Raw genomic sequence first — 18129 nt, 5'->3', positions numbered from 1 at the left:
CTCTTGCTCCTGATGGCTGCTGGTTAGCGCCTTGCATGGCAGCTCCCGCCATCAGTGTGTGAATGGGTGAATGTGGAAATACTGTCAAAGCGCTTTGAGTACCTTGAGGGTAGAAAAGCGCTATACAAGTATAACCCATTTATCATTTATTTATTTAACGCTACGTCTCAAAAAAACACCTTGTGTTTTCGCGATATTTGAGGGGTTTTTTTCATTACCAGTTTTTTATTTCACTATTTAGGTTTTGCACATTTCTAAGGGTAATGGAAACACAGCTATAGACCATACATACTCTGATTCACATCTGTCATCATTTGTAAACATTAACTATTCATTCACGTTGTCAACACTAATTATGAACAGATACAGTACATTTTATAGCTCATAATAAAGCATTCTCATACATTAATATGATACACATTAAGGCCATGTCCACACGAACACAGATACTTGATAATAGCATACTTATCTCTGCGTTTATGCCTCTTGTCCAGACTCATAATTTTGTCTTTAAAAACGCAGACTTCTGCAAACGCTGCCCAAAGTATAGAGATCCAAAACTCTCTGCTTAGTGTATGCGTGTACACGGCACAAACGGAGACTTGTGGTGACGTCACAGTTGTGCGCTGTCATTTTCAAGCTCAACAACACTGCCTTGCTGCCTTTAAACACATTATAAAATGACTTAATGTACGTTTGAACGTAAACATGCTTCTATTCTCACTCAACATTAATAAAAAAGACACATCAAAATGGGCTTTGCAACACTCCTGCCGGCGCTAATGACAGTCAGCTGTTTTGGATATGATCACTGTCTAACTTCCACCTGATGGGAAAACTTTGACAAGAAAGGCTTTTTGCTCTGTCATAAGAAAGATGCAACATTATCTCGTGTTTTTAATCCTTGTTTAACGACAAATCATGAAGTTAACTTACGTGTCTTGTTTCCATTTTTGTAGATGGAGCCGGGCGCGACCGTGCTCGCGTGTAAAAAGCGACCAAACTACTATAAAATAATATGATGTAGCATCCTCCATGTAGTGTGTACTGATGTTAAAGACAATATACACTTCACTACACATGTAATATATCACTATATTGATGATTAAATGCTTTATAATTCCACAAGAGTTTTGCAGCGGCACACGCACGTTTGTGTGCTTTATATAGACACTTAAACATGCAAAAAGGTTTCCTTGGCTCGTTAGTGCGTGCTGATTTTAGAAATAATGAACACTTCACTGCACATGTAATACATCCCCATGTTGCTGAACAAGTTAGAATTCTATGAGTGTTGGGTTTCAGCAGCACAAGCGTGCATTTGCTTTTTAGTAATGTTCCCAGGGCTCTGTGTACGTGTAGGCTGGCTTTCAAGATAACGTACATGTCATTGTATGTCTGAAGTATATCAAAATAAACATAAAAGGAGGTGTAATGCTGCACCAAGTCACCTATTGCTGCTTTTTTCAGGCTTCTGATTGGACAAAATGTGAATGACAGCGGGTGTATGCGTTAGTGTGTAGACATAGACAGTTTTGAAACTACACTTGTGTGGATGGAGATCGTATTAACCCCAAATGTGTGTTTTTGAAACTCTCCGTGTTCGTGTGGACATGGCCTAAGTTGTAATGTGGGTCAAACATAGTGCCCACCTCAGAGTCCGTGTGAGCAGCTTTGATTGGTCCAAAACCACTTTTTAAGTTCTACTGTGAATAGAGAATAGTCCGTTTGACTTTTCAGATCTGTTGTGAGGTGGTTCCATTCCCTTATCGCTTTATATGAAAAGGCTGATTGTGCCAAAGAGGTTTTACATCTGGTTATGCTACCCTGACCCCTGGTGGAGGCTCATGTGTTTTGAGTTTTCCCAGCAGACCTGAACTACACAAAATATTTAAGTGGTGCTGGTGCAGTGTTAAGATTTTAAGGGTCATTTGTATTCATGCAAATCTTTGAATGTCGTCAAAATTTTACATTCTATATTTTTTAAGGACTAAACAATGGTGGTGTTGCTGTGGTTTTCGGTCGGGGATTTTGAGTGATTGGTGTGCGAGGTTTCCAATGGCCTCTGGGTGGCTTTACTTGTCTAGGGCCAACATGCTATACAATAATAAAAATTAGACATAATAATTGCATTAAAATAAGTTTGAGCTGCCTCCAGCGTTAACAAATTCCTGATACGTTTGAACATTTTTATGGTGTATTTGAGACTCTGGCACACCTGTTTGATATGTTTTTTAAGGATAAGCGTTGGGTCTAAAATGACACCCAGGTAGCAATATTTACTAACATTTTGTTATGATTTTTTCTTTTTACAGTTATGTTTGGAAAGGATGATGTTTTATATTCGTTTACAAAGTACATTGTTGCTGTTTTCTTAATGTTTAATGTGAGACGAGTCATGTCGCCATCTTACTACCTTCTCCGTGGCTGCTATAAGTTTTTTGGCAACCATTTCAGTGTCTTTTCCCCAAGAATAAATAACTGCGTCATCTGCATACATTTGGATATTAACATCCTCATACAGATGGCAGGTTGTTTATATACAGGGAGAACAGAAAAATAATGAACACTGTAATATATCATATACATGACTTTTACGTCTTCAAGACGCTTTCATCACCATGGACTGATGGATGCCAACCAATAAATAAACCTATGCTATGAAATTGACACATTTAAGCTTGACTTGTATGTGCAGCTGTCCACTTAGACAATCCAAATGTCATTTGGACAAAGGTTTCATAGCCAAATGAGTCCAGAAATAGGGCTGGGCGATAAAACGATAACAATATATATCGCGATAGACATGTGATCAATATCAATAGAAAATGGTGTCGATAGAACTTTCGATAATTTCACTGAGTTCTGTTAAAAAAAAATAGGAAGAAAGGCTGAGCCGGAACCGCACAGCATTCTGGGGTGTAGGCAGAGGAAGGGCTTTGGCCTCTCGACCTATCACGGTCGAGCCTGAACCGCAAGGCATTCTGGGAAATGCTAACAGGGGGAAAAAAAACAAAACAAAAAAACAACAACGGCTAGCTGACGACGAGAAGTGAAACGAAACGGGAATATGAGTGCGGCAGCACGAGAGGAAATTGTAAATAAAAAAGGAAACGTCACGTCACCAGTTTGGCAGTATTTTGGATTTTTTAAGTCCGATACGAATCCGTGGAAAGGGAGATACTGTTAGCAAAGCACTTTGCGACAACCTCCGACATGTGGTCAAGCCGTTCATGCGAGCCGTACCTAAGCTTGACAATTCATTTCATCGACAATGACTGGGTTCTGAAAACACGATGCCTGGAAACTGCGTATTTCCCCGAAGACCACACCGGGGGGATAATAGCAGAAGGCTTGAAGGAGGCACTGTTGTCCTGGAGTCTGGCTGAGGAAAAATTGGTGTGCATCACCACAGACAGCGGGGCAAATATAGTGAAGGCAACTTCATTAAACAAGTGGACACGGCTGCTTGCTTAATGTGACTGTTATTTATTTGCATATATTGTTACCAATATGGCTTTAAAGCCTGAGTTGTACACTACTAATTTCTTAATTACAATACTTTGCACATTTTGTTGGATTAAGCATTTATTTAATGTCAATATTTGCACATCGACCAGTATTTTCATTTATTTGACTGTTTTTCATAATGCTGACCTCGTTCTAAAGGTTAAAGGTTATATTTAAAATAAAAGTATTTAAATTCAGCCTTTTTCTCCTGGTCTTTATTTAGAATATTTTTTTTTATTTTTTTTTTATCAATAATTATCGATATCGACCGATGTGAAACACTTATATCGTGATACATTTTTTAGTCATATCGCCCAGCCTTATCCAGAAAGATAGTTTTGTCCACAATGGCATGAAGTGTTTTTGGAGTAGTCAGGGTGAGCGTTTGCAACCTAAGAATACAGTAACTTATCAGGGTGGTGTACAAAAACGCCATGTGTGTTTAAAAAAAGGAGCTTCAGGTTGTGTGGAGATGTTGGTGTTGTCTTGACATATACAGTATACCATCACGGCCGTTCTAAACACACATCCTCTTACATGAATACTGGGTTGGTTCAGCAATATGTATATGTTTTCAGGTTGTAACCCTTTGGTACCGAGCCCCAGAGGTTCTCCTAGGTTCGCCCCGATATTCAACTCCGATTGATGTTTGGAGTACCGGCACCATCTTTGCTGAGCTTGCCACCAAGAAGCCACTGTTCCATGGGGACTCTGAAATAGACCAGCTGTTTAGAATTTTCAGGTAGTGTTTAGTTGTTGTTTTTTCCACATACTATTAAAAGAGAATGTATGGCCATTAAAAATGTGAATCATTTGTTTCGCAGGACACTGGGCACCCCAGGCAATGACATTTGGCCTGAAGTAGAAAGCCTACCCGACTACAAAAGCACTTTCCCAAAATGGAAACCTGGCAACCTTTCATCAATGGTGAAAAACCTGGATGAGAATGGCCTGGACCTGTTGGCAGTAAGAAAGCAAAACAACTTCCAATCTATTTTTAGAATTCAAGTCCTTAATCTGCAAGCATTATGATGGGAACATTTTTAAAAGATGGCAACATTTGATCAATAGACAGCCTATTGGTGGTCCCCGTATCAACGCTACACTGACTGCCTGTAACTGCGTCACTCAAGAGTTTACTGCTGCGTTCATTTGTGTTTATGTAGCCGCTCGCGTATTGACACTTTGCAGGCTGTCTGAGTGTGTATTACATAAAAATGGCGTGTTCCACGTTTGCCGGTAAAAGAAAAGTAGACCGTGACAGCAGTTCCAAGACAATTGGACTGAATAATTAGCATTTATTCTCCTTCAAAGGAGCACAAAACTTGTGATCTTAATATGCCAGGAGACTATCGCTGTTGTGAACATGTGCAATTCAAGACGGCATTATGAGACGAAGCACAGAAAATTTTAAAGAGACATTTTCTTGATATACAGAGGTGAGAACAACAATTAAATGCATTGAAATCTGTGTTGGCCCTGTGATGAGGTGGCGACTTGTCCAGGGTGTACCCCGCCTGCCGCCCGAATGCAGCTGAGATAGGCTCCAGCACCCCCTGCGACTCCGAAGAGGGACAAGCGGTAGAAAATGGATGGATGGATGGAACTCAGCATATCAAGCTGGAAGTAGGATTATTGTAACCGTAACTACCCTAATAAATGGGCCTTCATTGAAAAATTATTTTGTTGGCCTCAAAGATTTTTCAAATGTCCAACCGAGTAGCAGACTTGGCCAGACTTGTGACTATAACCAAACCACAGCGCCAAAACAACCTCCACACAGCGGAGACTAACCCATGTAAATATGGAGAAGCTGAGGAATGTTTTACCCAACATGTTTTAATTTGTTCTTTTCTACTGACTACAAACTGGACGAGAGAGCATTAGCCTTACTCACATACATATATTTTACTGTCAAGTCTGACCTCTCCAGTTCGGCACTCAGAGGTCAACATAGAGTGATTTCCAAGTTCCTATTGTTGTTTCAACTTATGCAAAGTACAGCTCATCTCCAACATTTTAAATAAAAATGAGTGTAACACATCCGTTAGTTCCAGCTGCGATGACAGTCCCCTTCTCTCTTTAATTATCATTGTTTTCTGTCTAAAAAGGAAGCTAAAAACCTGAGTAGTAGACGAAAGTTGTGGTTCCTCACTGACTTGACGTCCATAAAAGCATGCATGTCCAGAGTGTGTGTTATGTTTTTATTAGAACGCGACACATAATAGAAAATGAATTAAACTGACAGCAAAATTTTTAAAATAAGCTAAAGGCATTAAGAACAGAGAAAAAGCTAATACTACTACTATATAGCAAAAGGCATAAAGAAATTGTGACAATTTTGTCTAATATTGTCCCTGTGCTCTCCGCCTCAAAAGTAAAGTTCAAATATGCTTTTGTTGTTGCGAAGCCAATAAAATCTATTGTTTTGATTAATATGATGTATTGTCAAACCCCTAGATAGTTAAAGTACCGATGATTGTCACACACACACTAGGTGTGGTGAAATGTGTCCTCTGCATTTGACCCATCCCCTTGATCACCTCCGGGAGGTGAGGGAAGCACTGGGTAGCAGCGGTGGACGCGCCCGGGAAATTATTTTTGGTGATTTCACCCCCAATTCCAACCCTTGATGCTGAGTGCCAAGCAGGGATATAATGGGTCCCATTTTTACAGTCTTTGGTATGACTCGGTCGGGGTTTGAACTCACAACCTACCGATCTCAGGGCGGACACTCTAACCCAGGGGTGTCCATTACCTCGATCGCGAGCTACCGGTCGATCGCGGAGGATGTCAGTCGATCGCCAACCAGGCGTTGAAAAGATAGTCCTAAAAATTAGCGATCAGAAATCTTCACTATGACATCACTTTCGTCAATTGATTGACATTCACGGCACCCGAGGGTCTTGTGAGATGATGCTGGCTGCTGCGAGCTCAGTGTGAAGGAAAAAAAGACCGTCAGGGAGGCGAGAAACAGTTTTTATTTCAACCACACCTCCTGTCAAAAGCCTAAAGACTGACCACATAGTTCCTGTCTTCACAATAATAGAGCTGCTCTATCATGCCTGCGCTAACAAAATAAGAGTCTAAGAAAGCTGGCGTGCACAAGCCCGCAAGCGACGGAGTTTGCCGCCAATGTATTTCTTGTAAAGTGTATAAAAAGGAGTATGGAAGCTGGACAAATAAGATGCCAAAAAGCAGCCACTTTCATGTGGTATTAGACAGAAAGGAGGACTTTTTTTCTCCTCCATTAAAAAATGTGGACGTTGTCAGCACTTCTGTCTGATTCCAGTCAATACAAGTCATCAGAATCAGGTAATACACCAACTTACATTCTTGTCTTCAGGAAAGAATGGAATTTATGTGATAAACATGCTTGTATTATCATTAAACACATTTTAACTTGTAAACAAAAACGTTTCTTTCATAAATAAATAAATATAAATTATATATATGAATGAGGTAGATCCCTTCGACTCTGTCATTTAACAAGTAGCTCGCCTGCTGAAAAGTGTGAGCACCCCTGCTCTAACCACTAGGCCACTGAGTATATGCTTGCTGTAATATTTATATTGTACACAGTAGATGTGTAATGTTTTCTCTTGTTTACAGAAAATGTTGGTCTACAATCCCTCTAAAAGGATCTCTGCACGTGAGGCCATGATGCACCCTTATTTTGATGACTTGAACAAATCCACCTTACCTGCTGCCAAGATCAGCATAACCTAAAACTCTTGGATGACTTAGTTACTATGCATACCCACAATATATGCCAATCATGTAAATACTTTTGTGTATTAGTGATCAATATGTGAGACTGTCCTTTCAATAAACTTTCTATTTGTCTCTGTCAACTCCATATACCTCTGAAATTGATTACTTAACACCTAATAGACTTGACTTGTAGCTGTGTAAATAATTCCTTTAAGAGTACAAACCCTCTTTCCATATGAGTTGGGAAATTGTGTTAGATGTAAATATAAACGGAATACAATGATTTGCAAATCCTTTTCAACCCATATTCAATTGAATGCACTACAAAGACAAGATATTTGATGTTCAAACTCATAAACTTTTTTTTTTTTTTTTGCAAATAATAATTAACTTAGAATTTCATGGCTGCAACACGTGCCAAAGTAGTTGGGAAAGGGCATGTTCACCACTGTGTTACATGGCCTTTCCTTTTAACAACACTCAGTAAATGTTTGGGAACTGAGGAGCGCATTTTTTAAGTTTCTCAGGTGGAATTATTTCCCATTCTTGCTTGATGTACAGCTTAAGTTGTTCAACAGTCCGGGGGTCTCCGTTGTGGTATTTTAGGCTTCATAATGCGCCACACATTTTCAATGGGAGACAGGTCTGGACTACAGGCAGGCCAGTCTAGTACCCGCATTCTTTTACTATGAAGCCACGTTGATGTAACACGTGGCTTGGCATTGTCTTGCTGAAATAAGCAGGGGCGTCCATGGTAACGTTGCTTGGATGGCAACATATGTTGCTCCAAAACCTGTATGTACCTTTCAGCATTAATGGCACCTTCACAGATGTGTAAGTTACCCATGTCTTGGGCACTAATACACCCCCATACCATCACACATGCTGGCTTTTCAACTTTGCGCCTATAACAATTTGGATGGTTCTTTTCCTCTTTGGTCCGGAGGACACGACGTCCACAGTTTCCAAAAACAATTTGAAATGTGGACTCATCAGACCACAGAACACTTTTCTACTTGGTATCAGTCCATCTTAGATGAGCTCAGGCCCAGCTAAGCCGACGGCGTTTCTGGGTGTTGTTGATAAACGGTTTTCGCCTTGCTTAGGAGAGTTTTAACTTGCACTTACAGATGTAACGACCAACTGTAGTTACTGACCGTGGGTTTCTGAAGTGTTCCTGAGCCCATGTGGTGATATCCTTTACACACTGATGTCGCTTGTTGATGCGGTACAGCCTGAGGGATCGAAGGTCACAGGCTTTGCTGCTTACGTGCAGTGATTTCTCCAGATTCTCTGAACCTTTTGATGATATTACGGACCGTAGATGGTGATATCCCTAAATTCCTTGCAATAGCTGGTTGAGAAAAGTTTTTCTTAAACTGTTCAACAATTTGCTCACGCATTTGTTGACAAAGTGGTGACCCTCGCCCCATCCTTGTTTGTGAATGACTGAGCATTTCACGGAATCTACTTTTATACCCAATCATGGCACCCACCTGTTCCCAATTTGCCTGTTCACCTGTGGGATGTTCCAAATAAGTGTTTGATGAGCATTCCTCAACTTTATCAGTATTTATTGCCACCTTTCCCAACTTCTTTGTCACGTGTTGCTGGCATCAAATTCTAAACTTAATGACTATTTGCAAAAACATAAAATGTTTATCAGTTTGAACATCAAATATGTTGTCTTTGTAGCATATTCAACTGAATATGGGTTGAAAATGATTTGCAAATCAATGTATTCCGTTTATATTTACATCTAACACAATTTCCCAACTCATATGGAAACGGGGTTTGTATTTTTTCAAAGTAATTTTTGGGATAATACTTCACTCCGTCAAGGAGAAACAGAACTAAACTCAACATCGATTCAGTCTGGTCAGGTATGAAAACCAGTGAAGTTAGAGCAAAAGCAGCATTATTATAGATAATTATATATCAAATGGTCTTTATACTGAGATTCCACCAGCAGTGTGATTCTAAGGACAAACTAAAGGAGGATTTTCATCATAGAGCACAGACAAGTAGAAATATTCTGCTTTCACTCAAAACCAAATATTGCAGGATTTTACTGACCTCATGTGCAATGCAGCTACATTATTTGATCTTATGTTTAAAGGGCCCCTCTAATTCTGACCACATTGACACTTGTTTCATTGTTCTGTGCCTAAAAAGTATGTATACAAGTAAAATTCCCCCCAAAATTGACACAGTAATGATTTTTAGGTTTGTTTACGAGTTTCAGAACACTTTGAAACACCCAATTTTAACTATAAAATGTGGGCAGGCCTGCATCAGCCTGCTGACATTACCTACTGAAGAATGGAGGTACATAATTGATATTTTGTAGAATGTGTTTTGGTTTCATCACTATCCCGAATTATGTTATGTTTGCTCTGATTTTAAAAGAAAGTATCACAATACCCACAAGTAAAGAGCCTGTGAAAAACTATTTGTACATTATGTGCTGTTCAAGTTTTTGCCGCGGGCTTTCTTTTTGTACCTTTTTTTTTAATTTTATAAACCTTTATTTATAAACTGCAACATTTACAATTTATTTTTGTAACTAAACTTAGTTAGTGGGACGGTATTGCTCGATTGGTAGAGTGGCCGTGCCAGCAACTTGAGGGTTGCAGGTTCGATCCCCGCTTCCGCCATCCTAGTCACTGCCGTTGTGTCCTTGGGCAAGACACTTTACCCACCTGCTCCCAGTGCCACCCACACTGGTTTAAATGTAACTTAGATATTGGGTTTCACAATGTAAAGCGCTTTGAGTCACTTGAGAAAAAGCGCTATATAAATATAATTCACTTCACTTCACTTCACGCAAGTACATCAGTGACGTGCGTAATGGAGCTTTTTCGCCTTTAAGATTGTCGAACAACTAATTGACAAAAAAATTAACTCAATAACTAAGAAAACAGTTATGTGATGATCAATCAATACAATTACTAAAATAAACAAAATACGTTTAATGTAAAAATTTAATCAATGTAATAATCTGCCACAACACTATTTTAATGTAAATATGTAGTGAATGTAATGTTATAAATAAATAATAAAAATGTATAAAAGTAGTTCCGATAAAATCGGAAATGCTGTAAACCATAACGTAACTTCCTGTTTTTACTGGTGCCTCACATAACAAACCAATCATCATGCTTGTCTTTGGCTTGGTTGGCTCCTGGCATATTAGTATTCTTTAAACCCATTCGCCACACAAACACAAAAGTAACAAGTAAAGACGCAAATTGGAAATGAATGAGATAGGCTTCAGCGACCCCGATAGGAAAAAGCGGTAGGAAATGGATGGATGGATGGTTATTATGATTATTTATTTGTTTCGGACTTGCAGTATTAGCGTCATTTTTTCTTTTGCAGATATGTCCATGTAAAAGTCGTACCGAACGGAAATAAGTACTAAGAAGAAAAAAAGATTTAGTTGAGTAAGATAAACATTCCTGGCCAATAAAGCTGATTCTGATTGTATGTATAAATAAAGGCAAACAAATGGTTTTGTTTGGAAAGCATGTACAATGTCTATATTTAGCATTTTTGGGAATTTGATTGGTATATAACATAAGTAGTTTGCATTTACCTTACTAGCATATGTTGGCAATTGAGTACTTCAAAACATATAAAAGTAGAGATACACATGACTTGCTTACGTAGTGGTGCCCCTGGTTCAAGGCAATGCAAGTATATTAAAAATAAACCATAACATAATTTAGAAAAATCATTTGATTATACTTTATTCCTCAACTGATTTCCTGATCATGTTCACAGTTTATACGTTACACATTTAAATGATTAAAAAAAAAAAAAACTCAAATGCGCTGCTGTTTCGGTCAAGTGACCAATGCTTTTGCTTTGACATGACGTGAACCGGAAGTATTTCTGTAACGCGTGCACGTGACTTACTGGAGCGAAGTAGCGTGCAGAAAGAAAGGAAATCTTAAGTCATTTTCTTTTGTCGCCACAACACCGCTGATAAAATGTGTCAGGTGACTGAAGAATATCATCAGGACTTGGAGCCGGAGCTGCCGAGGTAATATCATTGCTTATTTTTATATTATTTAGTTTACATGCTCTAGGAGATACAAAATATGATTATGGCTATGATTTGTTTGTTTCGAACATGTTAATAAATAAGTTACATTAAGGAACCTCATGTATTTCCATTGATTGGAGTCGATAAGTTCCATAACTTCGAATGACTGTGGAAAAAGGTCCATGTCTGAAAGAGGTAGGTCTTAATCATTTTATTTGTTCAGCTCCCATACTCATGTTTATACCCTTTAGAATAAATACATTCAAGGTTAACTGGGTCGCTCACAAGATTTTTCCCCCTCCAGAACTTTGGTAGCTTGCTATCTTAGAACAGTGTTTTTCAACCACTGTGCCGTGGCACACTAGTGTGCCGTGAGTTACAGTCTAGTGTGCCATGGGAGATTATCTAATTTCACCTATTTGGGTTAAAAATATGTTTTGCAAACCACTAATTATAGTCTGCAAATTATGTGTTGTTGTTGAGTGTCGGGGCTGTCTAGAGCTCGGCAGAGTAACCGTGCAATACTCTTCCATATCAGTAGGTGACAGCCGGTAGCTAATTGCTTTGTAAATGTCGGAAACAGTGGGAGGCAGTGTGCAGGTAAAAAGGTGTCTTATGCTTAAACCAAAAATAAACTAAAGGTGAGTGCCCCAAGAAAAGTCATTGAAGCCTACGGAAGGCTATGCAGAACGAAACTAAAACTGAACTGGCTACGAAGTAAACAAAAACAGAATGCTGGACGACAGCAAAGACTTACTGTGGAGCAAAGATGGCGTCCACATAGTACATCCGAACATGACATGACAATCAACAATGTCCCCACAAAGAAGGATGAAAACAACTGAAATATTCTTGATTGCTAAAACAAAGTAGATGCAGGAAATATTGCTCAAAGGAAGACATGAAACTGCTACAGGAAAATACCAAAAAAAAAGAAAAAGACACCAAAATAGGAGCGCAAGACAAGAACTAAAACACTACACACAGGAAAACAGCAAAAAACTCTAAATAAGTCAGGGCGTGAATTGACAGGTGGTAACAGTACACCTACTTTGAGACAAGAGCTATAGTGATGCATGCTTGGTTATACTTTAAAGTCATATCCAACAATTGCGACAACGACTCTTTATTGTCAACCGAGTTTATGATTTCTGCTGGTGGCGTGCCTCCGGATTTTTTCAATGCAAAAAATGTGCCTTGCCACAAAAAATGTGCCTTGCCACAAAAAAGGTTGAAAAACACTGTCTTAGAAGACCCTTATTTTGGTAGCGCAGATCAGATGTTGCAGTGCTGTTATTGTGTGAGCCAGTTTTTATCGGTCATGTTAGCGCAATAGGTCTTGAAAAATATTTTGATATAACCCCTAAATTACAATAGTTCTTGCCAAAAGTGATTTAATTAGTGAATGTTCTCCTGATTAAATTAATTTCCAACTAGTTGCTAAGGACAGAGCAAATGCTGAAGAAGATACACATAAACAGCATATATAGCAGAGTAAGAATATGCCTCTCGAAGTCACGTGAAGATTTCCATAAATACTGTGCCATACATGGTGAAGACTTATACATGATAATCACTGCTTTAAGTCTGACAACCACCTACTCTGCTCACTGATTACTGTACATTTAAACTTGATTGGTAAAACTCCCACATATAGTAGTTTTCCTACTCGTTGTGTCACGTGTCCAAATCAGAATCCGTATCAGAAACACTTTAATAATCCCCGGGGGTAAATATTGTCTACTATCATTCTCCAAACTGAGATCAGCTCTTTACAAACAGAAAAAAATGTATCCGTAATAAGATATAAAATCATTATGTGGAGAAAAAAAAAACGCTAGTTGGAGGAGAATAGCCGTATAATCAATCAATCAATCAAAGTTTACTCATATAGCCCTAAATCACGAGTGTCTCAAAGGGCTGCACAAGCCACAACGACGTCCTTGGCTCAGATCCCACATCAGGGCAAGAAAAAACTCAACCCAATGGGATAACAATAGGAAACCTTGGAGGGGACCGCAGATGTGGGGAAGTTTTAGATTGTTTAATTGTACTGTTTATTTGTGGAAACAAGTTCAACAGTTAAAAGTTCATGCATACAAAATTATAAAAGGCCGAAAACAAAATCTCATCTCATTCTTGTTACCCCAATATTATGTATCGTTTCATTTTGTGAGATAATTGTATTGTCACATCCCGAGTAATAACACATTTTAAGCTTTGTATACAACACTGAGCATTTTGGTCTCAACTATTTTCAAAGAAGTGGTTGTCATGCTTGTCTTCAACATAAAATAGCGCTTTAAAATGTCAATTGCTTTGTCCTCTTGTTAGCGTGTCAAAGAAATGTGTCAAATGCAAGGAGGTGCTTGCTGTGGTGGTCATCAGAGCAGGAGACAAATACTGCAGGTAAGACATGCATTATTTGTCTATTCACAGTAGTTAATTAAAACTTTTTCACCTAAGTACACAATAACATTGAAATAACTTGAATACCACCTTGTAGAGTTGCGCAGTATAATTGATATAAGATACAAGTTAAAGTGTTAAAGTGCCAATGATTGTCACCAGGTGTGGCGAAATTATTCTCTGCATTTGACCCATCACCCTTGATCACCCCCTGGGAGGTGTATAAAGGATATGCATGTTGATGACACCTAACTGTGTACCACAAATTTTGACGACAAGCAAACAAATGTAGCGTCCTCGCTAGCGAGCAAGCAGCTAATGTACCTTCAGTAATCCTCGCCTCCATGGCGGCAAATAAACTGTTTCTTACAAGTATCGTTATCATTTGAGCGGGGGTGTCCAATTGATGTTTTTTATGGCCCCGAAAAACAATCAAAGGCTTTAATGTAATAAAAAAGCTGAAGTCATAATACTTATAAGGAACATTTGTGTTTAAATATATACATAACACTTATTTAGCCCTTTTTATTAGATTTCATAACAGATTATATGACGTCAGGTTTACGCGCCTTTCTAACACTGTTTACTAGAGGTGGGAATCTTTGGGCATCTCACGATTCGATATAAAATCGATTATTGATGCATCTTTTAACTTGTGTGTATTGATGTAGTTTTACAATTCTTTTTGTTCCACTAAATAATCAATTATCACTTGCAACTTTTAAAAACAGTGCATTTGTGATTAGAAACAGTAATTTAGTTCCCATTACATTTATTAGATTAATAGAAATGTGTGCAAAACTGGAATATAAGTGCCTTATAATAAAGGAGCTGGTCGGATCTCTCTGTGAGGTGGCTCGCTGCAGTCAGCCAAATTTTAGAACTGTCTGTGTTACTTTATTATGTACAATAAATACATTGATTATCGATTAATGAAGTTTCCTAATTGATTTTGTAATCGTCTATATCCGAATTGCGATGCATCTAAAAATCGATTATTTCCCCCACCTCTACTGTTTACCTAAAATAACATATAATTGTGATTTCAAGATTGATAAAAAAAAGTATTTGTATTATGCCCATAATCATGTATCCCTATTTGAAAGCCTAAAATTATAATTTAATTGATAAAGTAAAACGCCAACTAACTACCTCCTCATGTGCGCACTTTTACATGCTATCAAAGCTTTGTGAAGAATTGTCTTACTTTTGTATGGATTTTCATCAGGGACTGTTTCGACCAGTACTTCCGTCACAAATTCAGGGCTATGCTGGGAAAAAACAGGATAATTTTCCCTGGAGAAAAGGTTTGCTGAGTTTGTGTTCTAAAACCTTCAGTTTTGTTTTGGTACATTCGTTTCAGAAAGCTCACATATCTGCTCTTTTTTTCCTGCATTTAGGTGCTGCTTGCAGTATCTGGAGGACCTTCTTCCAGTTCAATGCTTCACCAAGTCCAAGAGGTCAGTCTGCCCATCTCCCTTTTGTGAACGTTTTAAAATATCCGAAATCAGCATTAATAATGATAATATTAAGAACTAGGGTCGTGCAGATACACTCAGACGATACATGATATTGGGTTCATGAGATGAGATAAGATTTTAACATCAACGTAGTTTTTGGTCTATAATAGGGATGTCCCGATCCAGGTTTTTGCACTTCCGATCCAATACCGATATTGTTTTTGCATTTCCGATCCGATACCGATACTGACCGATACCGATACTGGCCTATCCGAGCATGTATTAAAGTTTAAAGTTATTTAGCCTACTTAGTTGTCAGAATCATGTTGAAAAGGATTTTAGTACTCTTGATAACAACTAGCCAGCTGAATTAGGTGAGTTTGAATAATACACAATGGTTGGTAACAAGAAACTGACCTGTTTATTCAAGGATAAACACAAAATAGACAAAATTATACATGACAAACAGAAATGGCATCATTGAACTAGGGCTGGGCGATCTGGCCTTTTTTTAATATTGCGATATTTTAAGGCCATATTGCGATACACAATATATATCTCGATATTTTGCCTTAGCCTTGAATGAACACTTGATGCATATAATCACATCAGTATGATGATTCTATGTGTTTTGATTGATTGATTGAGACTTTTATTAGTAGGTTGCACAGTGAAGTACATATTCCGTACAATTGACCACTAAATGGTAACACCCCAATAAGTTTTTCAACTTGTTTAAGTCGGGGTCCACTTAAATTGATTCATGATACAGATATATACTATCAGATATATACTATCATCATAATACAGTCATCACGCAAGATAATCACATTGAATTATTTACATTATTTATAATCCAGGGTGTGGAGGGGGACGCCTGATGTAAGTGTCAAAAAGACAGCCAAAAGAGTTTGATATGAGAATAAATCTAAAGTTAAAATATAGGGTAGAAATGCACCCATTTGCAGGAAATGTAGTCCTGGTTTTCAAAATGTTCTTTCAAGGCTTGCATGTCTACATTAAAACATTCTTCTTCATACTGTATTAATATATGCTACTTTTAAACTTTCATGCAGAGAAGGAAATCACAACTAAAAAAATCACTAATTTTTTCATACGGTGTTGATGTGGAAATTTTTGCCATTTTGATGGTGTGGAGTCTGGACGTGTGGCACCGAATGGAGATAAGCGTCTCGACAGACGTCACAATATTTGAACAATGATGACGAAAACTGTTTTCTCTGTCGTGTCCGTGTGTCGAAAATTGTTATGCGCTTATTTTTTTATTTGATTTTGTGCGTGGCATAGATTTGCCGTGCGCAGAGGACGCTTGAGCAGGCGCGCACCTTAGCGGCTGCGCTAGCATCACAGCTAACGTTAGCCATGCCGCTACCTCGCTCTCTGCTGGGAGAGGACGCATACGTATGTGACGTATGACGTGACAGTATGTGACATGTGTAAGAAGGTGCGCTCGCTGTCTGTGAGAGGGAGACACAGGAAAGAGTGAGAAGAGCCTGTCGTGTAATGCCAGCAGCTAAAAGCAACTGCGTGAGAATTGTGGATGTGTTGAAGGTGTGCTGGAAAATGCGGAACGGAAATTACGGAGCAGCAGAAAAGTGGAATGTATTATTTAAATAGGTGCGTTGGAAAACACGGACCGGAGTTTTTTTTAAAACTGGATCTGGATCGGCATTTTCCCATGCCTTGCCGATACGCAATTTTTGGCAAATATCGGCAGCCGATCCGATCCAAATATCGGATCGAGACATCCCTAGACTATAAGCCGCTATTTTTTTCACGCGCTTTGAACCCAGCAGTTGTGTACAATGATGCAGTTAATTTATGTTTTTTTCTGGGTTAAAAAGCTTCGTATGCCGCCAATGTCCACTTACACATGACATTTGCGACACTTCTGCCATGGAAGATTTGAGCAAGCACATCCAGATTTGTGGGTCTGTAATACTGTAATTGTCTGTCTGTAACTCCCCCTTGCCTTTCCTTATACTCACCACTAGTCGGCGCCTTGCAGCCACTGATCATGTTATTCTGCTTGAAGTCAGAGTGTGACAGTCACACAATTTAACCCTTTCTCACGCAACACACCACATTTGACATTTCTACTGCTTATTTTCCCCATTCACTACTCTATTTTTTTCATAATAGTACACTGTGGTTTTCGCAGCTTGCTGTAGTTTGCGTAACTCTGATTGATTGTTTGAAATAACCAATTCCAGACAAAGCCATCAATTCACTGTGACTACATTTTACCAAACCACGGAAAACACTGCAACTTAAACCTATCAGAAACAACGTAAGGCGGGTCTTGGCGTCTCTCTTTCACGCACCTCAGCTGTATGTTGTCTCTGGTATAAATTGTGTGGTGTCTACATGAAGGCCCACCATAGATACACGCACGCAGATTGTATTACACACACGCACTTCTGAATGCGCACACGTTTTACACGTTCATGAATCTGGATGCGCTTGCTCAAATCTTACATGGCAGAAGTGTCGCAAAAGTCACGTGTAAAAAAAAAAAAAAAGACCGCCAATAGGTTTCCTACTCACACAGGTTGTATTTCACGCTCACGAATCATCAGTAAAATGTGGCATAATGACTTAGTTAACCATCTTGCAAGAAGCATAAACAAGAGAAATCTACAGTGTAGAACTCGTCAATTGCCATTTGAAGTTTCTTGGAGTAAGATTCGGATTCGGCTGCGAGGCTGGCAACCTCAGTCATAGAGTGGGAGGGGACTACAAAATTTTGACCGTGATTGCAGTACCATTTCTGGCCACATTCTTACATGTGTAACCTTTTAAAAGAGAAATATTGTCACATTTTAGTCTTGCATAATCTTGTGACACGAGATCTCATCACAGCTCATAACAATTTTGTAGTCTAGTGAACACTTTTCAGTTATCATTGTATGTCACATGAGCAGTCCATCAGAATATATGAAAATACGCTAATGTACAGGGAGT

At 38.7% G+C, this 18129-nt stretch overlaps 2 protein-coding genes across 3 annotated transcripts in view; both read left to right on the top strand.

The window, feature by feature from the left end:
* The window catches only part of cdk1 (cyclin dependent kinase 1), a 34781-nt gene extending 27417 nt beyond the window's left edge, over window positions 1-7364 (top strand). The window contains exons 6-8 of the mRNA XM_061963762.1: window positions 4089-4252; window positions 4335-4476; window positions 7123-7364. Of these exons, the coding sequence (XP_061819746.1) occupies window positions 4089-4252; window positions 4335-4476; window positions 7123-7239 (423 nt within the window). The 3' untranslated portion in view covers window positions 7240-7364. The remainder of the gene's footprint in view (window positions 1-4088; window positions 4253-4334; window positions 4477-7122) is intronic.
* A 3740-nt stretch (window positions 7365-11104) lies between these two features.
* The window catches only part of ctu2 (cytosolic thiouridylase subunit 2 homolog (S. pombe)), a 59866-nt gene continuing 52841 nt past the window's right edge, over window positions 11105-18129 (top strand). Inside the window, exons 1-4 of one of the 2 annotated variants that reach the window (XM_061963679.1) lie at window positions 11105-11272; window positions 13610-13684; window positions 14913-14991; window positions 15085-15144. In XM_061963679.1, the coding sequence (XP_061819663.1) occupies window positions 11220-11272; window positions 13610-13684; window positions 14913-14991; window positions 15085-15144 (267 nt within the window). In that variant the 5' untranslated portion in view covers window positions 11105-11219. The remainder of the gene's footprint in view (window positions 11273-13609; window positions 13685-14912; window positions 14992-15084; window positions 15145-18129) is intronic. The other variant, XM_061963687.1, reaches the window with a different exon arrangement.

Source organism: Nerophis lumbriciformis, linkage group LG02, assembly GCF_033978685.3.
Source record: "Nerophis lumbriciformis linkage group LG02, RoL_Nlum_v2.1, whole genome shotgun sequence".
NCBI classification, from domain to species: domain Eukaryota; kingdom Metazoa; phylum Chordata; class Actinopteri; order Syngnathiformes; family Syngnathidae; genus Nerophis; species Nerophis lumbriciformis.
Note: the sequence above shows the minus strand (reverse complement) of the source record. Positions and strands in the feature narration are given on the sequence as shown.